The following is a 20,994-nucleotide window of genomic DNA, read 5'->3' on the forward strand; positions in this document are numbered from 1 at the left end:
ATGTGGTGCGAAAGAACAGTCTTGTTTTTGTCCTGTTACGGTTGCCACCTGGTCCAGTGTGGATAGCTCTGAATAATTATATTATTTTTTTTTTTTACATGATCATTCAATCAAGCAGCAAGTTTAAAGATACTGGACGTCTCAAGATTTAAGAGTCATACACAAGTTTTCTGGAAGGAGTCTCCATTGTCAGTGCTTCAGGACAGGAGCATTTACAAGGTTTTCTTCGCAGTTGTCAGCTAAAGAGAGAAAAAACCCAGCTTTAACTATCTTGCATCCAAAGTATTGCAACTGTATTTATAAACACATGACCTATATATGATATAATTGTGATATATCACCCACATCTCTGACATCTAAACTAAAAAAACCCAAATCTTAACTATAAACATTTTCACTCCCTGTTCAGTCCTGACTTCATTCTCTGGAATCATTTTGCATTACAATGATAAAATAACGTCACCGTTACTCGTCCCAAGCTAGAGCAACGCTCACGTTTTTTCTCCAGCACCTCTGTATCTTCCTTAAAAAAAAAAAAACGGAAAAAAAAAAAACATACAGATCCGAGCCTGAGGAACGAGTGCGTACATGATGAAAAGGGTTCTGTCATTTTTCCTACACGGCTTTTGTCTGACGAGATAAACTCCAGGCGGGAAAATGGAAATGAATCCTTTTCAGCAAGACACCCTCGGCCTCTATAGACTCTGAAATCCTGAGATATCATGTTCATTAAACACACTGCGACCTAGAAACACGTTCGGTCGGAAAAATAAAGAGGTTTGTTTGCCTTTTTACTGCATTATCTCGCTATAATGCACTCATTTATTTATTGTTAATGTTTTTAGGAAGACGAGGGATAAATAAACCTCTCCACTCTGACAGCTTGTGTTGCTCGATCACATACCGCCATGAGATTTTCATTTCAACTTGAAAAAAAATCTACCTGCGTCTCCAGCAGCTCTGTCAGTGCTGCCCTATATGATTCTTTATTTTTATTTTTTCGTTCTTTTCCTTGAATAGACACTGTTCCTGTGAGAAGAAGTGAGAACTGCAGTGACGGGGTTGACAGTAAATTAACTGAAGATGTCACACGAGACCCTGAGTGCAAAACACAGGATCATCTTGCCAGGGTACGCTTAAACTTCCTCTCTTCTTTAACAGTTTTTTTCAGGATCCTTTTTCTTTCTATTTTTATTTATGTTAATTGGTTGTATTGAGCACTGGTTAATTAGTAAAAATCTGTTTTACAACAAACACATCCATCTGCTTGTATGTGTAAAAATTCAAAGGTATCAGCATGCACATCTTTCTCCTCTCAGATGAGCTTTAAAAAGTGATGAACAGAAACCTGGTCTGTGGTTTGGAGGTTGTGAATTTAGAAAAGGTTTTGTTACAATCACCAAAGGATCGAACACTTTCCAAAGGGCATTGGTTTTCCAGGTTCTGATTGACAAAGGATTGGTATGATCTTTACAGGAGCATTTTGGAGTGGGCGAAACCATGCAAGCTGATGGTGGAAGACCACATGACGTCTTTAGAAGCTCCATAAAAAATCCAGTAACAAATCCACCTGGAAGTATCACGAACACACCCATTTTTATACATCACAATTATTTCATTGTTCTGCTTTTGAGCGCGGTTTTGATTTAGGATTTGAAGACGAGCAATCCCTGTTAAATGATTCCCATCCGAGTAGAGATAATGCAAGACTATATGTCAGTTTCATAAACTGTAAACACTCATTTATCCAGATTTCATCCGTTTCCAAACGAGTCCCGGAACACTCATTTGTTTTCCCGAGTTAAACAAAAAAAAAATTACATGCGTCCATTTAAAAGGCAGACACAATTAGCCCTCGGTCTGAGACGATCAGTCTCTGGCCCGCATTTAATTTTACCCCATTATGTCCTTGTAACGTCATTACAGCAAAGCAAATGGTGTAACTTATCTTCAATTAGTCAGAGCTGTTGGTCATTAGGCCGGAGCGGGACGGAGAGCACAGCGCTGTGGGGCAACGTGTCAGCGCTAATTAGACAGTTTAGTGTTACAGTGGCTAAGCACGTTTTCAGTCAAATACTCGAGTGATTAAAGCGTAGCATGGGGCCAGTCTGAAGCTCTAGCTTCAGGTGCATCAGACGATCGTTGTCAGAAGATTTCGAAACTCCCACAGTGTTAGAGGACGAGGAGTTGCTTTTCTGTTAGTGTTGTTTTAAACACTTATGTATCTATATCTATGATTGAACACTTAACTGTGTATGTGGAGCATGTACTTGTGGGGCTTTCAGGCCTGTTACCATAGAAATGCATTTATATAAACACCCCCATGCCATCTTTTCAGTCTAAGGTGGGTGACATGTTTTTGATGCAGCTCGTACACTGTTCAAACATCTGTTTTCCTCGATTAGGAGCAATCGTGATCGTACATGCACATACAAGCTACCCTTTGGGTCATGCACAATGGCTTGTCCAAGTGATCACTCCAGCAATGTCTACTGATATTCAGAGTGACTTGCAAATGGATGTTGTTGGTTTTTGCTAGCAGGTTCATTTTGTGTAAATGGAAAGATCTTTCTCCAACATATGGACACCGAGTCAAGGACGTTGGAGAAAATACAAATCTTTGTGAAAGCAACAACTTGGAGATTTTTTCAACATTTGTCAACCTTTCATTTTTTCTCACCGACATTGTATATATATTTTGTGTGTGTGTTATATATATTAGATATCTAAATATTTGTATATGCAATTCTTTTTAACTTGTCTGGCTTAATTTTTCAATTTTTTTAATAATCCAATTAAAAGTGTTCTGACAGAGTATGTCTCATTCGCGCAACTTGTTCAAAGTCAAAGCCATTAACCGAAACACGCAAGGGCTGAACGCATTCAACAACGGATCCTGCAAATCCCAGAGTGCACTGCAACGTTGGAGGGGTGTGCACGGATTAGATAATAAGGCGAGAGACTCCGATCTGAGACCTGAGGGCCACCAAAAAAAACACGCACATCATTTTACTTACATCCCTGCCAAGTCATTTCCCTACAGAGCCAACTGCTGCTTCACTAAACACACACAGTCCCACAGAGGGACACACAGGAAGTTACACGTTTGCAGAAAACGGATTGGCTGATGTTTAGTAATGCGATTGTGCATAGCAGTTTCGACTGTACATAGTGAGAGCATGAAACCTGCACTTTCTCCATTTATCTCTTTCTTTATTAATGGGAAAGAAAAGCTTGGACGGATGTTCTGATGCATCAAGTGAGCGAGTTCTTACAATCCAGTTCTCTCCTTTTCCATAATGCTGCTCACAGCAAACACAACAAAACTGTGCTTCATGGAAAGTTCAGCATCATTGACGTTATTGATCAATTCCTTTCCTGAGTGCTTTTGCTGCTCGACCTTTATTCTTTCTTTTGGTTTGAAAAGAAAAACTTTGCTTTTGCCTTTTTGTTCCATTCCCTTTTTTTTTTTTGAAGTTGGTCTTCGAAGTCTGCTGGTTGAACAGATTTTTCCCCTAGGTTTTGATCTCCAGGGCATGCTGCGTGCTCGTCCGCTCGTTGTATACAGAGTTTAGCGCTAGAGCATGTTTCCTAAAGCAGCCTTGCATTTGAGAAAGGTGCTTTATACATATACATATATATTAAACTCAAAATGTACTAATTTTTATTGGTCTGTGATGCAGCCAGCGAGATGTGAGTGAAAATCGTATTACAGCTGCCTCTGGTGCACTCAATCTCTTCATTAAGTGTAAAGAATGCCTCGGATGATGAAATCCGAACATGACGTGCTCCTATAAACCAGACGTGAGAAGCCAGCTTTGTTTATGAGCCTCGTATCCCTGAGGGAAACCTGACAGAAGCTCTCCACACAACGCTATTTGCAGGAATGAACTTTCAGCACCTCCAATAATCCGGTGACTTGGCAGAGCAGCAGCGGCACCAGTGGCAGTGAAGCTTCAGGTCGTCACCAGATCACAGTCTCAGGTTTTTTGTTTTTGTGTGTGTTTTTTTTTTTTTTCACAAAATCCAGTCTTTTATTTGATGCATAATGTATGTGAATCTTCTTCAGAAGCAATAAATGCTCAAACCGCCCTTGTGCTGCAGAACAATTCCCCTTTTTCTGTGTTTACCCAGAACAAATAGCGTCTTTATATTCACTTGCACGCCGACATTGACCCGTCAATCCGTCCCTGCCTGAGCGACGTTTTTTTTTTTTTTTTCTCACAAAGCTGCCAATTAAACAGCAATCTCAGCAGCGCAGCAGGGGGAAGGGAGAGAAGTGGACCCCTGGAACGATGCGGAATCCGCCACGCGCTGACTGGCAGCAGGGAGAAATTGTTTGTTTAAAATTAATTGACAACATGCCTGGAGGTCTCGGATGCGACATGCTGTCGTTCAGCCGCAAACAAGCACACAGGGTCTAAGCAGTCATTAAATATGGACATGAGCCATCAGAGACTGATGAACAGCCTGTCAATCAAAGAGCTGCATTGTCATCTTTTACAAACACTCGCTCTCTCTTTCTCTCTGTGATAAACCTAGGAATGCCAATACCTTTCCTTCCCTACCTTCCAAAAGCCAGTTTTCCCTCATGCCACTTCATGCACCCCTGTGGACGGACATCAGAGGCACTTAAGGTTCCAGATGAGACAGATGCTCCTGCTCAGTGATGCTCTCCAAAAGCAGGATCTCCAGAGATGCACTAGAACAAATGACAGAGAGGCAGAGGAGCAAATCCCAAGGTATGGGACAGAGACTCAGAAAATGAAGTTGAGAGACTATCACTTATGATATAGCCTTGCATGTCTGAACTTTTTTTTACTTTTTTAAAGGAAAACCCCATAACTGTTATTTGTTTGTAATGTTCAATACATTAGGTTTATTTGCTGTTTTTCCAAAACATTTTCAAATTTAATCCAAACCAACCAAATATGTATTAATCGAATTCATTTAAAAAAGATTCAGCAAATGCATATAATTTTCCTCCCAAATTGGAGGGAAATCAAAAACCCCTGTAATTAACTGTCATGTCTGCTGTTAGAGTGAGAATGGGGCCACCACTGACCATCAGTGCTTCTTGAAGTTCCCAATTTTTTTGAGTTTCTCCACACTCTCTAACTTCTACAGTAGTGGTTAATTTACATAAAGATATATAGTGAATAATGATGAAAAGGAGACGTGAGTACACTTGCTCATTCACGTCACTTTGGAGCGCACGTTCATCAGCACATCCCAATCCAATGAGGAAAAAACCCTAAGTTTTCCAAGAAATTAGCTCTTAGTCCTCGAATAGGTCGACTAACGTTAAAAAAAAGAAAAATTGACGCAGAATTTAGAGATATCCAGATCCAAATCCAGATACGGATCCTCTCTCAGTGATCATTTCAGTGCTGTTTATCACATATTCACCTCAGTTTTAAATTTAACCTGACTTCAGTGCACTTGTTCAAGCCCAAAACAGGCCAGAATTCTCTCACTGAACACTAAAAGATCCGAGGTAAACAAACAAACAAACAAACAAACAAAAAAAACCCACTGGGTGCAGTTATTTCTTCTTTTTTTTTGTTGCATAAATTAATGTGATGTTGGTCTTTGAAAACTAGTTAATAGTTTGATGTTATGATGCAATTTTTAAATTGCTACAGAAAAGTTTTCTGTAAAAACATTTTCTGAATTGTTTTTATAAATCTTCCTTAAATAGTGCAATATTTCTGAGCACCACACATGTACGATGTACTGTTTGATTGACTGCGTGACCTATTTGGTTCTTTATCAATGTGAGTTGATGCTGCTATTTCAAGTTAAGTTATAATGCAAATTTTTTGTAAACATTGCAAAAGATGACATTTTCTAAACTGTTTTAATGATTATTCATTATATATATATATAAAATGAATATTATCTTATCTTATATATTATCTTCCACATTTTCTCACTGTAATGTTTCATTCACTGTTTTTTTATAGTGGGATATCATATATTAGAACTTACTTAAGTATATTATAAGCAATAAGTATATATTAAATATATTCTGGCCTTCTAAAACCATTCAAATTTCTCAGGTGGTCCTTTTGGAAAAGATCATTGCCCCACCCCTGCCTTAGGTGGTTAGAAAAGATGAACTACAACACAGGCTGCTTTTGTAACTTTAGGGGTTCCCCATTTTTTGGAATCAGCACCAATCTGGTAGGAGCTCCAGAAGACAGTTCAAGGACACTGGTCACTGTAGGTGTACAATTAAATACTGTCATAGGGTCATTTGAGTGATCTTTTGTGACTTTAAAGGAATCAGGTGATTGCCCAGTAATCCACATTGGACTCTTGGAGGTCGGAGGAGTGACACAGAAGATTGGAATACCACAAAACCTTCATGGTTTCCTGTCAAGTCCAAGTGGCATCACATGGAATCCATGATAAGTTCGTGATAGATATAAAAGTTTTTCAGCACTAGATTGTAACACGCCAAAAAATGGCAGCACAAGTCTGCACGCACAGTCACAGGGAGCACCGAACTTCATAAGTTAGTGTGCCAAAAGACATCGTCCTAGATTTGTGCAACTGACCACGTGTGCACCCCTTTCACGAACTCTCTTCACACTTGAGTTTCTCTATTTACTTTGAATGGTGTATCATATTGTTTGCATCGTGGCTTTGTTGAATGTCTGCTGTGTTTCTGTAAACATTCACATATGTAAGTAGTGTTCACACTCATTCCTGAGTACTGCACAGTGCTGTATGAATAGCTCACCCACTCCTCCTTAATAGCATTTAGAATATAAATTTGTCTCAATAAATTGGTTGTTACATTGTTTTTTGGAAGAGAGCTGCAACATCCATAAAAAAAAAAATACCCATTAAACTGGGGGGGGAGAAAAAAAGACGACATGGGAGTGTGGAGTTTTGTTTAATGAGGATGATGTACGGTACGCAGGACAGAGATGATGACCTTGCAGTTTGCTTTTGTCCAAAAAAAAAAGAAAAAACCTAACAAAAGAAAACCCCATACACATCAGTTTAAAAGAAAATAAAAAGTCAATAATGTTTTTCAGGATGTCCTTGTAGCTTGATTTCTAAAATGTGTGCCTTCAACAGATTTAAAAAAGATCACGTTATTTAAATAAAGAGCTGAAAAAAGAGTACAGAACAGTTTTATGTGGTGAAGGCGAACTTCACAATAAAGAGTAAAATCCTTCGCCGTGTCCTTTAGTTATTTCAGTGAAATCAAAAGCTCATGAACATCACCTCACTCTGACCTCAACTCACAGATGCTTGGCTGATGTGTGACGTTTGGCAGATCTTGTCATTCACACACACACGCAGACACACACACAATAAGCACGTGTGTGTGTGTGTACGTACGTCGGGCTCTGTTTCAATGTCACTGAAGTTTCTCAAAGATTAAAAGCACTACAATAGCCAGCAGAGCCAATCCTACTGAGAGTTTTAGTCCTTGGCCATCCAGGTTCCATGAGGAACAGGTCAATTGCAGGGGGGCAGGGCCACCGTTCTGACTCGCACCTTTCAGTTCCTGTGTAAAAGAAAATAATGAAGAAATGGTTAGAAAAGAAATATGAATGCTGCATTAAAGACATAAAAGACCAACAACGCTGACTTTTAATCTAATGTGATTAAGTCCCCAGTGCCATTTGTTCAGAACAGCCCAGAAACAATGACAAGTATTAAATAAACCATAACTTGGATGTAGCTTCTGTTTCCTCTTAAAGTACCTCAAAACTTATGTTCTAAAACATTTGACTTATGGATGCCATATTTACTTCTGCAAACTGTTACTAAAAATCTGGAGGCACACAATTGTACAGGACGTCTTTGGATGCAGTACAAGAACATTTTGCATTCACTTGAACTTGGAAACCCAAACCTGTTCCAACATGGCAATGCCCCTGTGCACAAAGTGAGCTCCATGAAGATCTGCTTTACATGGTTTGGAGAGGAAGATCTTGAGTGAGCTGCTGTAGAGCTCTGATCTCATCCCAACTGAATACCTTTGGGATGAATGTGAACGCTGACTGCACCCCAGGTTTCCTCACTTCACTTACATCAGTACCTTCCTTTACTGACACCCTTATGGCTGATGAACACAAATGTCCACAAGCACACACTACAATCTAGTGGAACATCTTAACAGAAGAGTGAAGGGACTAAATGTGATTGGGACTAAATGTGAAATGTGATGCTCAAATAGGCACATACCAAACATGATCAGGTGTCCACAAACCTTTAGCGATATAGTGTATAATCAATTTAAATTATTAAATGATTATCAACCCCATAACATTAGTGTTAAAATTTAAATGTCGTCCGTAATTTTGTTTGTTGTTTCCATATTGTTTTCCACCTAATTTTTTATCTGCAGCAATATCATGTTAAGGGTGAAATTTTCCGCCTGACATTCTCAATCTTCTTGTTTTATTTTCTCTGTACATTTTTGTTTTTTAATGTCTGTTTTAAGTCTAATGCTGATGAAGTCAACGTGATGAGATTTGAACTGGTGGCCTTCAATCAGAAGTCCCGTATTTCAACTGCTAAGCTACCTTAAGGTTATCACTTTCCCTAGGATTCTCTAGAACATTTTCAGCAGGTACACCATAACAATCTCTACTTAGATGAAGACATGATATCACCACATCTTGCCGTTAACAATCCATGGCTTTCATCTTCTGTGGACTAAACTCTAAAGATCCAACCAGTGGGACTTTGATCTCCCATAATGTGTTAGGTCATTAAAGTCTCGTTTAAAAGACCAGTGTAATGGAGAGGCATCTCCCAGCAGGAAGGCCGTGACGGCCGAGCCAATAATATCTTCATTTATGAAGTGGGGGTAAAATGAGGGGATAGATAGAGATAAAAGATCAATCAGAATGTCTGTATTATGGGCTAGATATTTCACGCACATTATGGAGGCGATCATAATGTGCTGCAGGTGAAGATATGCGTCGTGAGCTTGCTTCATACTGCGCTTATCTGCATTTGAATAGAACTTAAACCGTCAGAGGCTGCGACATCCTCCTGGCCATTAAATCCAATTATTAGAAGATAGAGACGTGCTGAGATGTTTTACCCAACCTTTACACATCTAAATGGGGCTTGCTGATGGCCCAAAAGAAAGTGGGCCTCTTTAGGTCCGGAAAGGCCTCAGTTAACCGAGCCCATCTGATCGACTCTTAAAATCTCTCAGGTCATATTTTATCTCTTTCTCTAATTCATATGCTTTCACCCTGTAAAAAAGCTCTCAGCTATAATGTCTTTCTTCACCCTGCTCTTCAGCTTGGTTAGACCCTTCAGGCCTGCTGGAATTGATATAACTGTGGAATTGATATTCTTGCTTTCGCAGCACAAGGAGCCAGAATTTTGATCAGTGATATTAAACGCTCTTCACCCTCATCGTCCTAAAGGTAAGTGGAAGAAGCTGTGCAGGGAGGAGAAAGTTTGATCTGTGGTGTGAATAAAAAGGCAGGAAGAATGTCAAGCTACATGGAAGGAAGAATGAAAAAAAAAATGAAGGTCATGAAGTACACGCTAGCCGTACAATTCAAATGATCTAATTAACAGCGTTTTTTTTTCCTGACTTGAAGTGTTTACAGCCTCTCAGCCTATACAGCAAGGTCAATCACACGGTTCAGAGTCTATCCTTTCAGTCGTGCACTCCAACCCACCAAGCTTGGTTCATCTCGAAGCTTCATGAATCACCTCTTTGTGGCGGTGATATCGGCGTCGCTGAGGATTAGACTCTTCTTTGACAGCGCTACTGAGACAGAAATATTTAACAACGAACGAGTGCCTGCTCTTGTGGTTTTCGCATTCCAGCAGTGAAAGGTTCAGCATTATCAAGCTCTTCATCACCATCACGCCCAAGATCTTGATGTTTACTACATGGAGTATAGTGGTTGAGAAGGATCAATGAGCCTGTTCTAGCCAGAGAAGCTGAGTGAGCTCAGCCAGAGGTCCAATGTTTCTGTTTGAGAAAGCAGACTGTCATGTGGTCAGGGGGTGGGGGATAGCAGGGGGCCAATTCCCACTTCAGTAATAGTATAATATACCAGTAGGGAAGCTAATAAACAGAATAATATACCATCAATGCTTTTCTTCTGGCTGTGAAGTTTAAGAACACTGCCTGCTCCACAAGATCACACAGGAGAACCCGTTCAAGATCATTCAAAACATTATTTGTTTTATTTAATATGGAATTTGGTGAATACTGAGAGAATCTTTGAGAGAGAAACTAAGCAAGCTCGGAGGAGACCCTTCAACTCTCAGGCACACAGTTGCCCACTAGAGCGATTTGAGTGTGAAGTATTTGCTTACTGACTTAGACCGGAAAAACCTGAGTTACTTTAAGAATCCTACAAAAAGTTCTTTTATTTGGAGGGGATCATTTTGTTTCGAAATGGAATGAAAAACATAAGACGACTTCACACTACAAAAACAAAATAAAATAATTGCAGCTCCTGGAATATCCTATTAGTTTTTTTTTTTCAGCTGCTGTGTCCTCCTCCGTTCTCGTCACGCTCGTACTATTTTTAAAAGCATGTGTTGATGTGTATTAGAGCTACCAGCCACTTTTAATCCTTAATTCGGCTCTTCTTGCTAGTAGCTAGCCAATGATCGCTGATAGACGTCATTACATTTCGCCTCAAAATGAACTGTAAATTGTAAAGAAAAAAAAAGATTTTGTATTCCCCCCCCCAGACATTTAAAAACTGAGCGCGAATGTCCACGATCCCCGATGGAACTGCAGCCAGGGGGAAGATCATAAATCAAGCTGACCTACAACCTGAAGCATAACTAGAAATTCAGCACTGGTCATCTGCGAGTTTTTCCAACAGTTCCTATGCACGATTTCATTCCACATTCTGCGCTGAAAAACAAAGATACAGGCATAAATCTCAAAAGCTTCAGTGACTGCTGAATGACTGAGAGGTGAGTTTCTCGGGTCAAAGCATCCAGACGATCATTTCTCACAAAGCGTTTGGATTCACATGAGTAGGAGTGAGAGTCTGTCTGACTCTCCGCTCCAGACACTTTAGTGATCTAAATCTAAATCACACACCAACAACGCTACAACACACACACACACACGCACACACCGTCCGTGCCTCACAGAGTTGGTAGAAATCAAGGACAAGAATGCAGAGCTTTAAAATGCCATTGTCCGGCTGATACAACATCAGAGAGCTGGCAAATCAGAATGCAGAATCAAGCAGTAATGGAAGCAAACCTGCAGGAAGCAGAAACCTGACAGATTACCCAGTAAAACATTGAGAATGTACACATAAAAAATAAAAATAAACCTTAGATACAACACCCAGCTATGACTTCTAGAGCTCTACTCCTCTTCCATCTGGGGTAAGCCTTTCCTGTCTCTCTCTCCCAAATGTAAAACTCCATCATGTCTTTTAAAAGTTTCAGCTCAACATCGCAGACTTCTTCCTTACAGATGACATCACTATTTCAAGTCCACTGTACAAGTCCCTGTGAAAGAGCTGTTACTATAGGAACAATAACCGACCAATCAGAATCCATCTGCACTTTACGTCGGATGTAAACCCCAACTATATAGGTCAAAAGAAAATCACAAGTAGAAACTGGAATTGAGTCAAAAATGAAAAAGAAAAGGCAATGTGAGATTTAGCACAAATACTTAAACGTATTTTTAGATATTTCAGTATTTTTCCGCGTTTCAGATAACGCAACCTCAAAGCAACACCCTGTAAGAATTGCATGGCCGGCTGTTTGTTTGTTGGTTTGTCGGTCGTGTTATTATTTTTGGGAAGCGGTGACATGGAATTAGATGTAAATGCCGGAGAGCAGGAATACTGAACGCCAGAAGCTCCCCTGCGGCGCAGATTAGCCGCCCATACTGCTGCTGCTGCCGCCTGGGCAAAAGGGACAGAGAATCACACAGATGATGATGCAAAGGAACTGAAATAACCACTGGAACACTTTGTGTAAATGTAAACACACAAAGAGAGAGAGAGAAAGAGAGAGAGAGAGAGGTGTAATTAAGCGCTCCCCTGTTCAAGGAGGGCGGTTTTTCAGCGAGTGTACTGAGTGAGAATAATGCACCACGTGCTCCCTTGTGTTGGAGGCGAGGGCTGCACACGGGCGAGTCGGGTCAGCCGGTGAAAAGCCTGAGGAATGTACGAGCACGCACGCACGCGCGCACACACACACACACACACACGTCTCTTTTCTCTCTGAATAGATGTGATTAGTGTGTGTGTTTGTGTGGGTTGTATTGAGTCTCTCCAGTATCAGGAAGGTCACTACAGGCCACAAACACACTAATGAGCTTCCTGTGTCATGTATACACAGAACACATGGAAAAAAAAGGTGGGTTTTTCAGAGATATGTGCACGACTTAAATATAAAAAACTGGTTCAAAAAAGAATGGCCCCCTTTATTAGTCTGCTTTTCTCTACATCAGAAAGATCTATTTCCTTCTCTTATTCTGTCTCACTGTTTGTCTCAATCTCTCTCTTCGCAAGTTTGTCTCTCCATTTCTCACTCAGTCACCATCTGTCTCTCAATTGGTCTCTTGTACCTGCATCCAAATCTCTCTCTCAGAATCCATTGTTTATCCCACAGGGAAATAGTTTAAATGATCTCAGGCTGGTATATAATCTGGAACAGGTTTACATTTAAACACACTTGCTGTAAAGATGATGGTCAGATCTTCTTTCTACAGTTATCAAAGTATAAAACTGGAACATTTCTTTCTCCAGCTGTTTTTGGTGATGTACTGATATACTAATATAAGTGTTTTTTTTTATATTCCTTTATTCATTCTTTTCATTTGTTCATTTTATTTTAATTGACACTCTATTTCACTTTCTGGGGGGAAAAAAAATCCCTCCGGTCGAACCCTGCCTACTGATGGTCTTTTCTCTAGTCTTAAAAAACAACTGTATTTTATGAAGATAAATTAAAGATAAAATTAAAACAAACCAAAAAAAAATGTAAATAAAATAAACGGAAGTGGCACAACATAGTTATCTTCAGGGAGAGACAATTAGTCCTTGGTGACCCGTCGATTAACATGCAATTAACACCTCTAATTAAGCATGAGCTCGAATAAATACATTAATAAATAAACAAACCGGTGCACTGGGGAAAGTTAACGCTGACACCTGAGGTCAGGAAACAAGAAGGGGCAAAGAATCTGTATATCTCCTTCTCTTACACACACACACACACACACACACACACACACACACACACACACACACACACACACACACACACACACACAGGGTGCCTTATCACTCAGAGGTTTGTTTAGTCTCTTCGCAAACACATCTCCCATTTCCCCTGTTTACACCTTAAACCTGCTGCAGAAGCTCACACAGAGAACCGAGTTACTGATCGACCCACCAAAACCCAAGGTCATGTGGCTCTGAACTGATCTTGGACCAGCTGCTAGCATCTTGTGTAATTTATATAATTCATATAGACTCCCCTGATTCCTAAAGATCATGACTGATGTTCAGAAAATTAAAAAAAGACTTATGACAATGATTAGTGTGATATATATAATTTATACGCTCTAACAGCTCATGATTGACAAACAGCTGCTGCAATTCATAAGTTGATATTCATAAGAGTCCTAAAGATGAAGATACATCATGAAACAGGTGATTCATACAAGTTATAGATTTATGGTTTATAAGTGTAATTACAGTGTAACTCAAATTATTCGTAATGACTTGAGTGATTGAATCTCGTCTAAATCATCTGATTATGGTTGAAAAGAAAGTGACTGATAATTCAAATAATTCATAAAGACTAGATGAGACAAGAGTAGATGAAAAATCACTGGATGACTCCTGTGATTTATATGGTATGTAAGGACTCAGGATGTGTAAAGACTCATGCAATTAATATGATTCATAAACACTTATCTACATTTATGCCAGAGCAATTTACAGTAATCTCAGTGATGCAGATGAGCAGGTGAGGGTTCAGCAGTGGTAACTTGGTGGCGCTGAGATTTAAACCCATGACCTTTCAAACATTTTATCTGCTCAGCTACTATTTCCCATTTGACTCAGATGATTCACGAATCATATAATGCATGAAGAGTTTTGACTGATACTCGATTCATGGGATTCAAATGATTCATAAAGTCAAGACAAACTGATCATTATGCACATGGACTTATGCTAACTGGTTTCCATTCAATCATAAGTGACCAAACAAACAAACAAACAAACCAGCCAAACTGAAAAAAAAAGCATTAGGCTAAACTCTTCTTCAATGTGTGTGTGTGTGTGTGTGTGTGTGTGTGTGTGTGTGTGTGAGTGAGTGAGTGAGTGAGACAGGATCACATGAGTGATTTGGGAATTACATGGCTGGCTTAACTGGCACTATTTTTCATTCCGATGGCTTATCTATAGCTTGTGTTATTTTTCGGGTGGGGGTGGGGGATAAGACTAAGACACACAAACACACACACACACACACAGACTGGGTACATCGAGTGATGCACCAGAATGCGATACACATTTTAATTTCACACTTCATCAGCTTTTATGGCCGGTCGTGTCAGAGAGAAACTCCACACATACGAGCAGCATCACTCAGAGAAGATCGCTAATTTCTCTACCTCATGCTGGCAATGCTTTTACAGCTCTTCCTCCTGTCACACCCTTCTTCCCCTCCTTTATTTCCTGAGAACAGAATCTGACTGGCGAAGGGATGGAGTGAAGGAGGAGTTGCTTTTAACCTCCAACGGTCAGCAATAATTCTTCTGTTTAATTCAGCTCTAAACATTTCATTTATTCCTAACATCTGTCACTTAACCTCATAAAAAATAAACTGTTAATAAAAGGTACAGTGCAAACCCCTGAACCCAATCCTAAACCACAACTCTGACCTCAATAATTACCCCTTAACTTTAATCCCAATCTAATATCCCAATTGTAATCTTAACCCTGAACCACAGTTTAAAACCTAATCCGGAACCTCAATTTTAATCCCAAACCTGAATCCCAAATTTGATCCCAACCATAAGACACACATTTAATCACAATCCTAAATCACAATTTTGACCCCAATCCTAAACCATAACTTTTAACCAATCCTGAAATACAATGTTGACCTCAATCATAAACCTCAACCTTAATCCCAATCCTAAACTTCAATTTTAATCCCAAACCACAACTTTAATCCCAATCCTAAACAACAACATTCATCCCAATTCTAACTCAACTTTAATTCCACCCCTAAAGTCCAACTTTAATCCCAATCCTAAATCACAACTTTGATTCCAATCCTAAAATTCAACTTTAATCCCAATCTTAAAACACAAGTTTAATTCCAATTATAAACCACATTTTTAATCCTAAACCACAACTTTGATTCCAATTCGGGACCTCACATTTAAAAGCAATCTTTCCAAACCGCAAACAAATAATCCTTAATCCTAAAGGTTTAATCCAAACCCAAACATCAGGTTTAATGCTAAACCTAAAACTCAAATTTAATCTTACCACATTTTCAATCTCAATACAAAACCTATATCATACAACACACACACCTTAATGCCAGTGTAAGAGGTGGCGCTGACGGACAGACGAGCAGAAAAGTCTAAGATTTGGTAAATGGAGAAGTGTTTGGATTGGGTAACTTTTATTTTATTTATTTATTTATTTTTTGCTAAGAGGTGTCTGCTCACTGGAAAGATTGAACCATCATCACCACCAACACAGAAGAAAAAAAAGCCATATTGTTAACCTTTTCTTTATATTCTGGAAAAAAAAGTGATATGAGCAAGAGAACGCTGAGACGAGTGTGTTGGCGTTTTATGGAGAGAGTAATGGAGTGGAAAAGAGGCTCCTCCAAAGCAGGGAGAAGTGGCACTGTGTGTGTGCATGTGTGTGTGTGTGCGTGTGCATGCATGTATAGTAATGTAGATAATGAATAAAAAGCTGACCTGGCTGAGGCCGGAGATTTCTCCCTTCTTCAATGGTTGGTTGATGGATGGCGTGATAACTGTGGAGTCCTCTAGCGGCTGACCCCGGAGGAAGTGCTTCCCTGCTTCGAAGATGTCTACCTCTATCATTTTTCCTTTAAACTCTGGCTTTTTGGGAACTAGAACCTGCAGAGGGAGAAGAAAATTGAGAAAATCAAAAAGAGGAAGAAAAAAGAAAGCTTTTGGATTTTGGTGAATAGATACAACCTCAGTTGCTTACACTACCAAACATCACACTGTTTAACTTCTAAAGTGTCCACCTGTCTATCCGTCCTCCCATGCAAATATGAATCTATCCATCTACCTTTCTCACCATCCAAATCCACCCATCCTTGAAGATCTTTATTTATCCACCAGATATACATCTACCTCCCACATTTCTTCCAACCGATGATCATGATTCATTTAGTAATTTATCACCCATTCACCCAACCAGCCATCCATCTTTACAGATTATAATCTCTCAGCATCTTCAACTAGCAATCCACCCATTCAGACAGATGATTCATCAGATTGTGATCTCTTTGCACATCCACTCATTCATCAGGATTATGAGGCCTTAAAGCATCCATCTAACCTATTGTATAATAACCATCCATCCATCCATCCATCCATCCATCCATCCATATTTTATCCATCTGGGATGATGATCTCTATAGCCACCTACTACTCATCAATATATTTTATCAATAAAATCCATCCATTTAGATTACAAACAGATTATACCAGTCCAATGCAGATTGTGATCTTATCTTATATCCCTCAATCTTTCCATCCTTTCAGTTGTTTTTTTTTTGCACTTCTCACCCATCCACCAATTATTTTATGCATTAATTTTTCAACCATTATCCATCCAATAAATGTGATCATTTAATAATATTCAGTAAATCTCACCATCCATCTATTTATATCTATCTATATCTATCTATATCTATATATACACACACATACATACACTGTATAAAATATATGGCCTACCCATTCAGATTGTAATCCTTTTTCACATCAATTATACTGCAAATCTCTAGATAGCCAGTCCCTCTTTTCATCCATCAGTCCTTCTTATATCTCTCTATCACCCACTTTTGCATCCATCTCTACACATTATGATCCTATCCTACTACCCATCCATCCATCAACCTACCAAACTACCCGACCATCCAAATCCCATGAGCCATCTTTCCTACCCAAAAAACTACCTACTCGTTTATCCATCCATCCTTCCATTGCACAAATTCTTCGTGACAAATGTTTTAAACAATTATTCAACAAACAAATGGAAAAGCATTTTGTGTGCGCGTCTGGATCTACAGCACTCTTTGTAACTAAAGAGAAACCTTCAACTCTGTATGTTGTAGCAAGTCTTCAGCTATTCAGAGCTCCAGGCTCCACACATTCTTCCCCAGCAGAACTAAAGAGTTATTGATCTCCACACGCCCAGAGTGATACGAGCCTGGCTCAATCAATAGTGTTCAATAAAAGCAGGACAGCCTTCTTCAAACCTGTACACTTGTCTCTTTATCTGCTCTACACCTCTACATTCTGCACTCTCAACCTCAAACACATGCATTAAGGTAAACAGTTTAGGCTTTTAGGACCAAACTCTTTTATTTGAAGGAATTCAACACTTATTCAGGCGGTTGTGAATAAAGGCTCTGGAAGCGTGTACAAAGATGCAAGGAGAACTGAACAGGAAGCTGTACCATTCTAGCTAAACACGGAAGCACAATTATATATATATATACACACACACACACACACACACACACACACACACACACACACACACACACACAGAGAGAGAGAGAGAGAGAGAGAGAGAGAGAGAGAGAAAGCATGCGTGTACGTGTGAGTACATAACCTGTTTAAGACTAATTTAATACACTGTTTAAAACTAACAAAAAATTTTAATTTGGAAAATCTTTTTGTTTGTAACTCAAAGCAGTCCTTTCTTTTCTTTTCTTTTCTGTTTTTTTTTTTTTTTGGTTTGGTTGCTTTTATTTAACAAAATTTCTCAGGAGAAATCACCTGTCCTGGTCCTTAAAGTTCAAATGTTCAGGTTTTCACATTTCACATTTATCTTGTGCAACTTCTTTTCACTTCCGCTACATCATCTACAAACAGCTGTTGCATCACCAGTCTTTTCATTTTTCCTTTTCATTGTGTTTATTTTTTAGGGTTATAGCTAAACCGCTAAGGTTGAAACACCTTTGATCTGGAGACGTTTGAGAAAACCTAATAGATGAATAAACATAGAAAATTACTTGATCAACACCTTCTGACCAATCAGATTCAAAACTTCAACAGTGCTGTGATGCGATTGGTTACAGATACTATACAGAAACTTTAAAGTACCAATAAGAAGTCTTAAAGCCACTTTAGTCAACATTAGATTTGATTAAATCACCAAAGGTTTGTACTGATGAAATTTGTAAAAAAAAAAAAAAAAAAAAAATTGTACGTTTATTTATTTATTTATTTCTTTTATTTTTACACTCCTAGACCCCACCCCAAATTCCCACAAAGGTACAGCAAGACACACCCTCTAAAAAAAATGCTTGTTATTATGCAAGAATCATCATCACTTGCAATTCAAACAATATTTATAAAAGGAAACTGCAAATATATTTTCTAATTTCAATGTTACTTTTACTTGTAAGATAATAATAAAAAAATAATTAAAAAAACACAATCGAGGAGAGTGCTAATCTAACAAGTCCTTGAGGTGTCAAGCACAACCAACCCAGAAAAAAACAATCCAAGATCATGACACCATGGGAAAATCATGAACAATTTGTATCTATGACTAAAAAAAACACAAACAAAAAGATCAAACAATGTAAAACAAGTTGTTCAAATTTACACAATCCAGTTTTCCATACGTGGACCAGTCACATGACAATTACATTCATCCTAAAATGGGATTCGTTGTCTGGATAAACAGAGCGATAAAAGGAAAACAGCACGGCTCGTCGGGTCACAGAGGTCAAGTCATCGATCGCTCTATTATAGAAGCCAACAAAAGCCCATCTCGACAGCCATCGATTGGATGGAATGTGTTTAATCTTAGATGCCAGACGTCACGTTTGCTTTGTCGTTCTTTTTTCCCTCTCTCGCTTCAAACTTGATCACGCTATTCAAAGTCACTCTGTTCTCCAGGGTCTCGGGGACATGACTGACCATGAAGATGACAGAGAAGGGTTTTTTTTGTCCCTCAATGGAAGGTATTTCAGAATAAACCTAACGCCATGCTGATTAGACTCAGCCTCTGTAACATGCAATTGAGTTTTAGAAATGTCTGAATGTCAGGTTCATCATCTATCTGTTCATTTAGAAGGTTGTTTACTTCAGTTACAAACGAGACAGAATCCAGTTTCAGCTTAAGCTTATCTTCCGTATTTCTATGCGGTTCCGCTGGGATTGGGACTCGCCACAAAATTCACAACGGCGAGGGAGAACAGGAACTAAATTGCTTCATGCACATTGCACAACATTAACTATAACACTAACTATACATGGACATAACACAGACTATAAATGGGAAAAAAATAATGTTATTTTGTTAGCGAACTGCTGTATGGAATGAAATAGTTCAGGAAAATATCATGTTATAATATACATCAATTTCAGGAGCGTAAGAGAGATCATGCTTCATCACTCCACCTTGTAACTGATTACTTCCCTCTAACAGCGCACACAGGGCAGTTAATCACATACCCATAATTCACAGCAGAATTTTTACTTACAATCTTTTGTATGGGATGTTTTTACAAGGCAAGTTCATGTTTCATTACCATGAACCATTAATATGAATCGCCTTATAGCTTGTGTGTGTGTGTGTGTGTGTGTGAGAAAAAAAATGCAACCTTTAGGCACCTAGATTTTAAAATAGTTCCTCAGAAGTTGGCAAATATTAATTATCAAAACCCCTCAATGTTCAAACACTCAGTCAGCCTCGAGACACCTTGGGTTTTCTTTATTATTTACAAAAAAAGAAAAGAAAAGGAGATGTAAAATAAAAACCACATGCCCCACTGCACACGGTTTCAAACACAGCCTTGTAAAAACTCCCTTTCAGACATCTTCAAATAAATCCGTTTAGTCGTGCGTTAGCGGTCACGTTTGAAGTTTGAAGTGGTGTTTAAAGGGAAGTGAGAGGAGATACATTCCTGCTCCCGGGGTTATGCTCAGTCTCGCTCAAATCTCACTCACGTCACGTGTACATAAGTTAAAAGAAAGATGATTTGATGCATGAATGTAATGTACACATGCTTACAACAACCTGAACCCCCCGACAGGAGTGTGTGTATAGATCAAACAGGTATGTGTGTGTGTTTTACTGTCGGACTTTTTCCCCCTAAAGCCCCGACTTTAAATTCATCCTCTGTGTATTTTCTAGTCTAGATGGACTTTTATGCTTGTATGTATTTCTTGTTGAAATGTTAACATCAGGGAGTTCGGTGCTATGAACTATTTCATTACATTTAAATCATCCAGAGATTTAATTCAGTTATATTTGTGTAGTACTTTTAATAATGGACATTGTCCTGGAAGCAGCTTTACGAAGATGAAAAGGTTTTGAAGTTAGAAGGTATAAGTGTAGTGCCTATAAGTTTGTTCCTTAGAAGTTTATCCATAATGCGTAAGCCAGTGGCGACTGTGGCAAAGAAAAACTTCTAGTGAATATATAAAAGAAGAAACCTTCGAGGAACCTGACTCAAAAGGGAACCTATTCTCATTTGGGTGACAGCGAATGTCCATTCATAATACTTCCATAATTGTTTAGTGTACTGTTCAGTGATGCTGCTTAGTCACTAATGCTACATCCACAGCAATCCTGATCAATTTAAAAAATGCATTTTTTTTTTTAAAAACACTGTCTGGGAATTTTATGGAAAAATTAAGTATGTATAGACTATTAGCTAATAGGTAATATAAGAAATGTTGGAAATATGGGGAAAATTAAGAACTACTGGGAAATATCAAATATGGATAAGAATGAA

General features: G+C 38.8%; 1 protein-coding gene across 1 annotated transcript in view; it reads right to left on the minus strand.

Annotated features, from left to right (window-relative positions):
• Nucleotides 1–6,888: 6,888 nt before the first annotated feature.
• The window catches only part of cdkal1 (CDK5 regulatory subunit associated protein 1-like 1), a 217,455-nt gene continuing 203,349 nt past the window's right edge, over nucleotides 6,889–20,994 (minus strand). Inside the window, exons 14-15 of the mRNA XM_046846802.1 lie at nucleotides 15,953–16,117; nucleotides 6,889–7,528 (exon numbers count right to left, since the gene is read on the minus strand). Of these exons, the coding sequence (XP_046702758.1) occupies nucleotides 7,379–7,528; nucleotides 15,953–16,117 (315 nt within the window). The 3' untranslated portion in view covers nucleotides 6,889–7,378. The remainder of the gene's footprint in view (nucleotides 7,529–15,952; nucleotides 16,118–20,994) is intronic.

This window comes from Silurus meridionalis, chromosome 4 (assembly GCF_014805685.1).
Source record: "Silurus meridionalis isolate SWU-2019-XX chromosome 4, ASM1480568v1, whole genome shotgun sequence".
Taxonomy (NCBI): Eukaryota; Metazoa; Chordata; class Actinopteri; order Siluriformes; family Siluridae; genus Silurus; species Silurus meridionalis.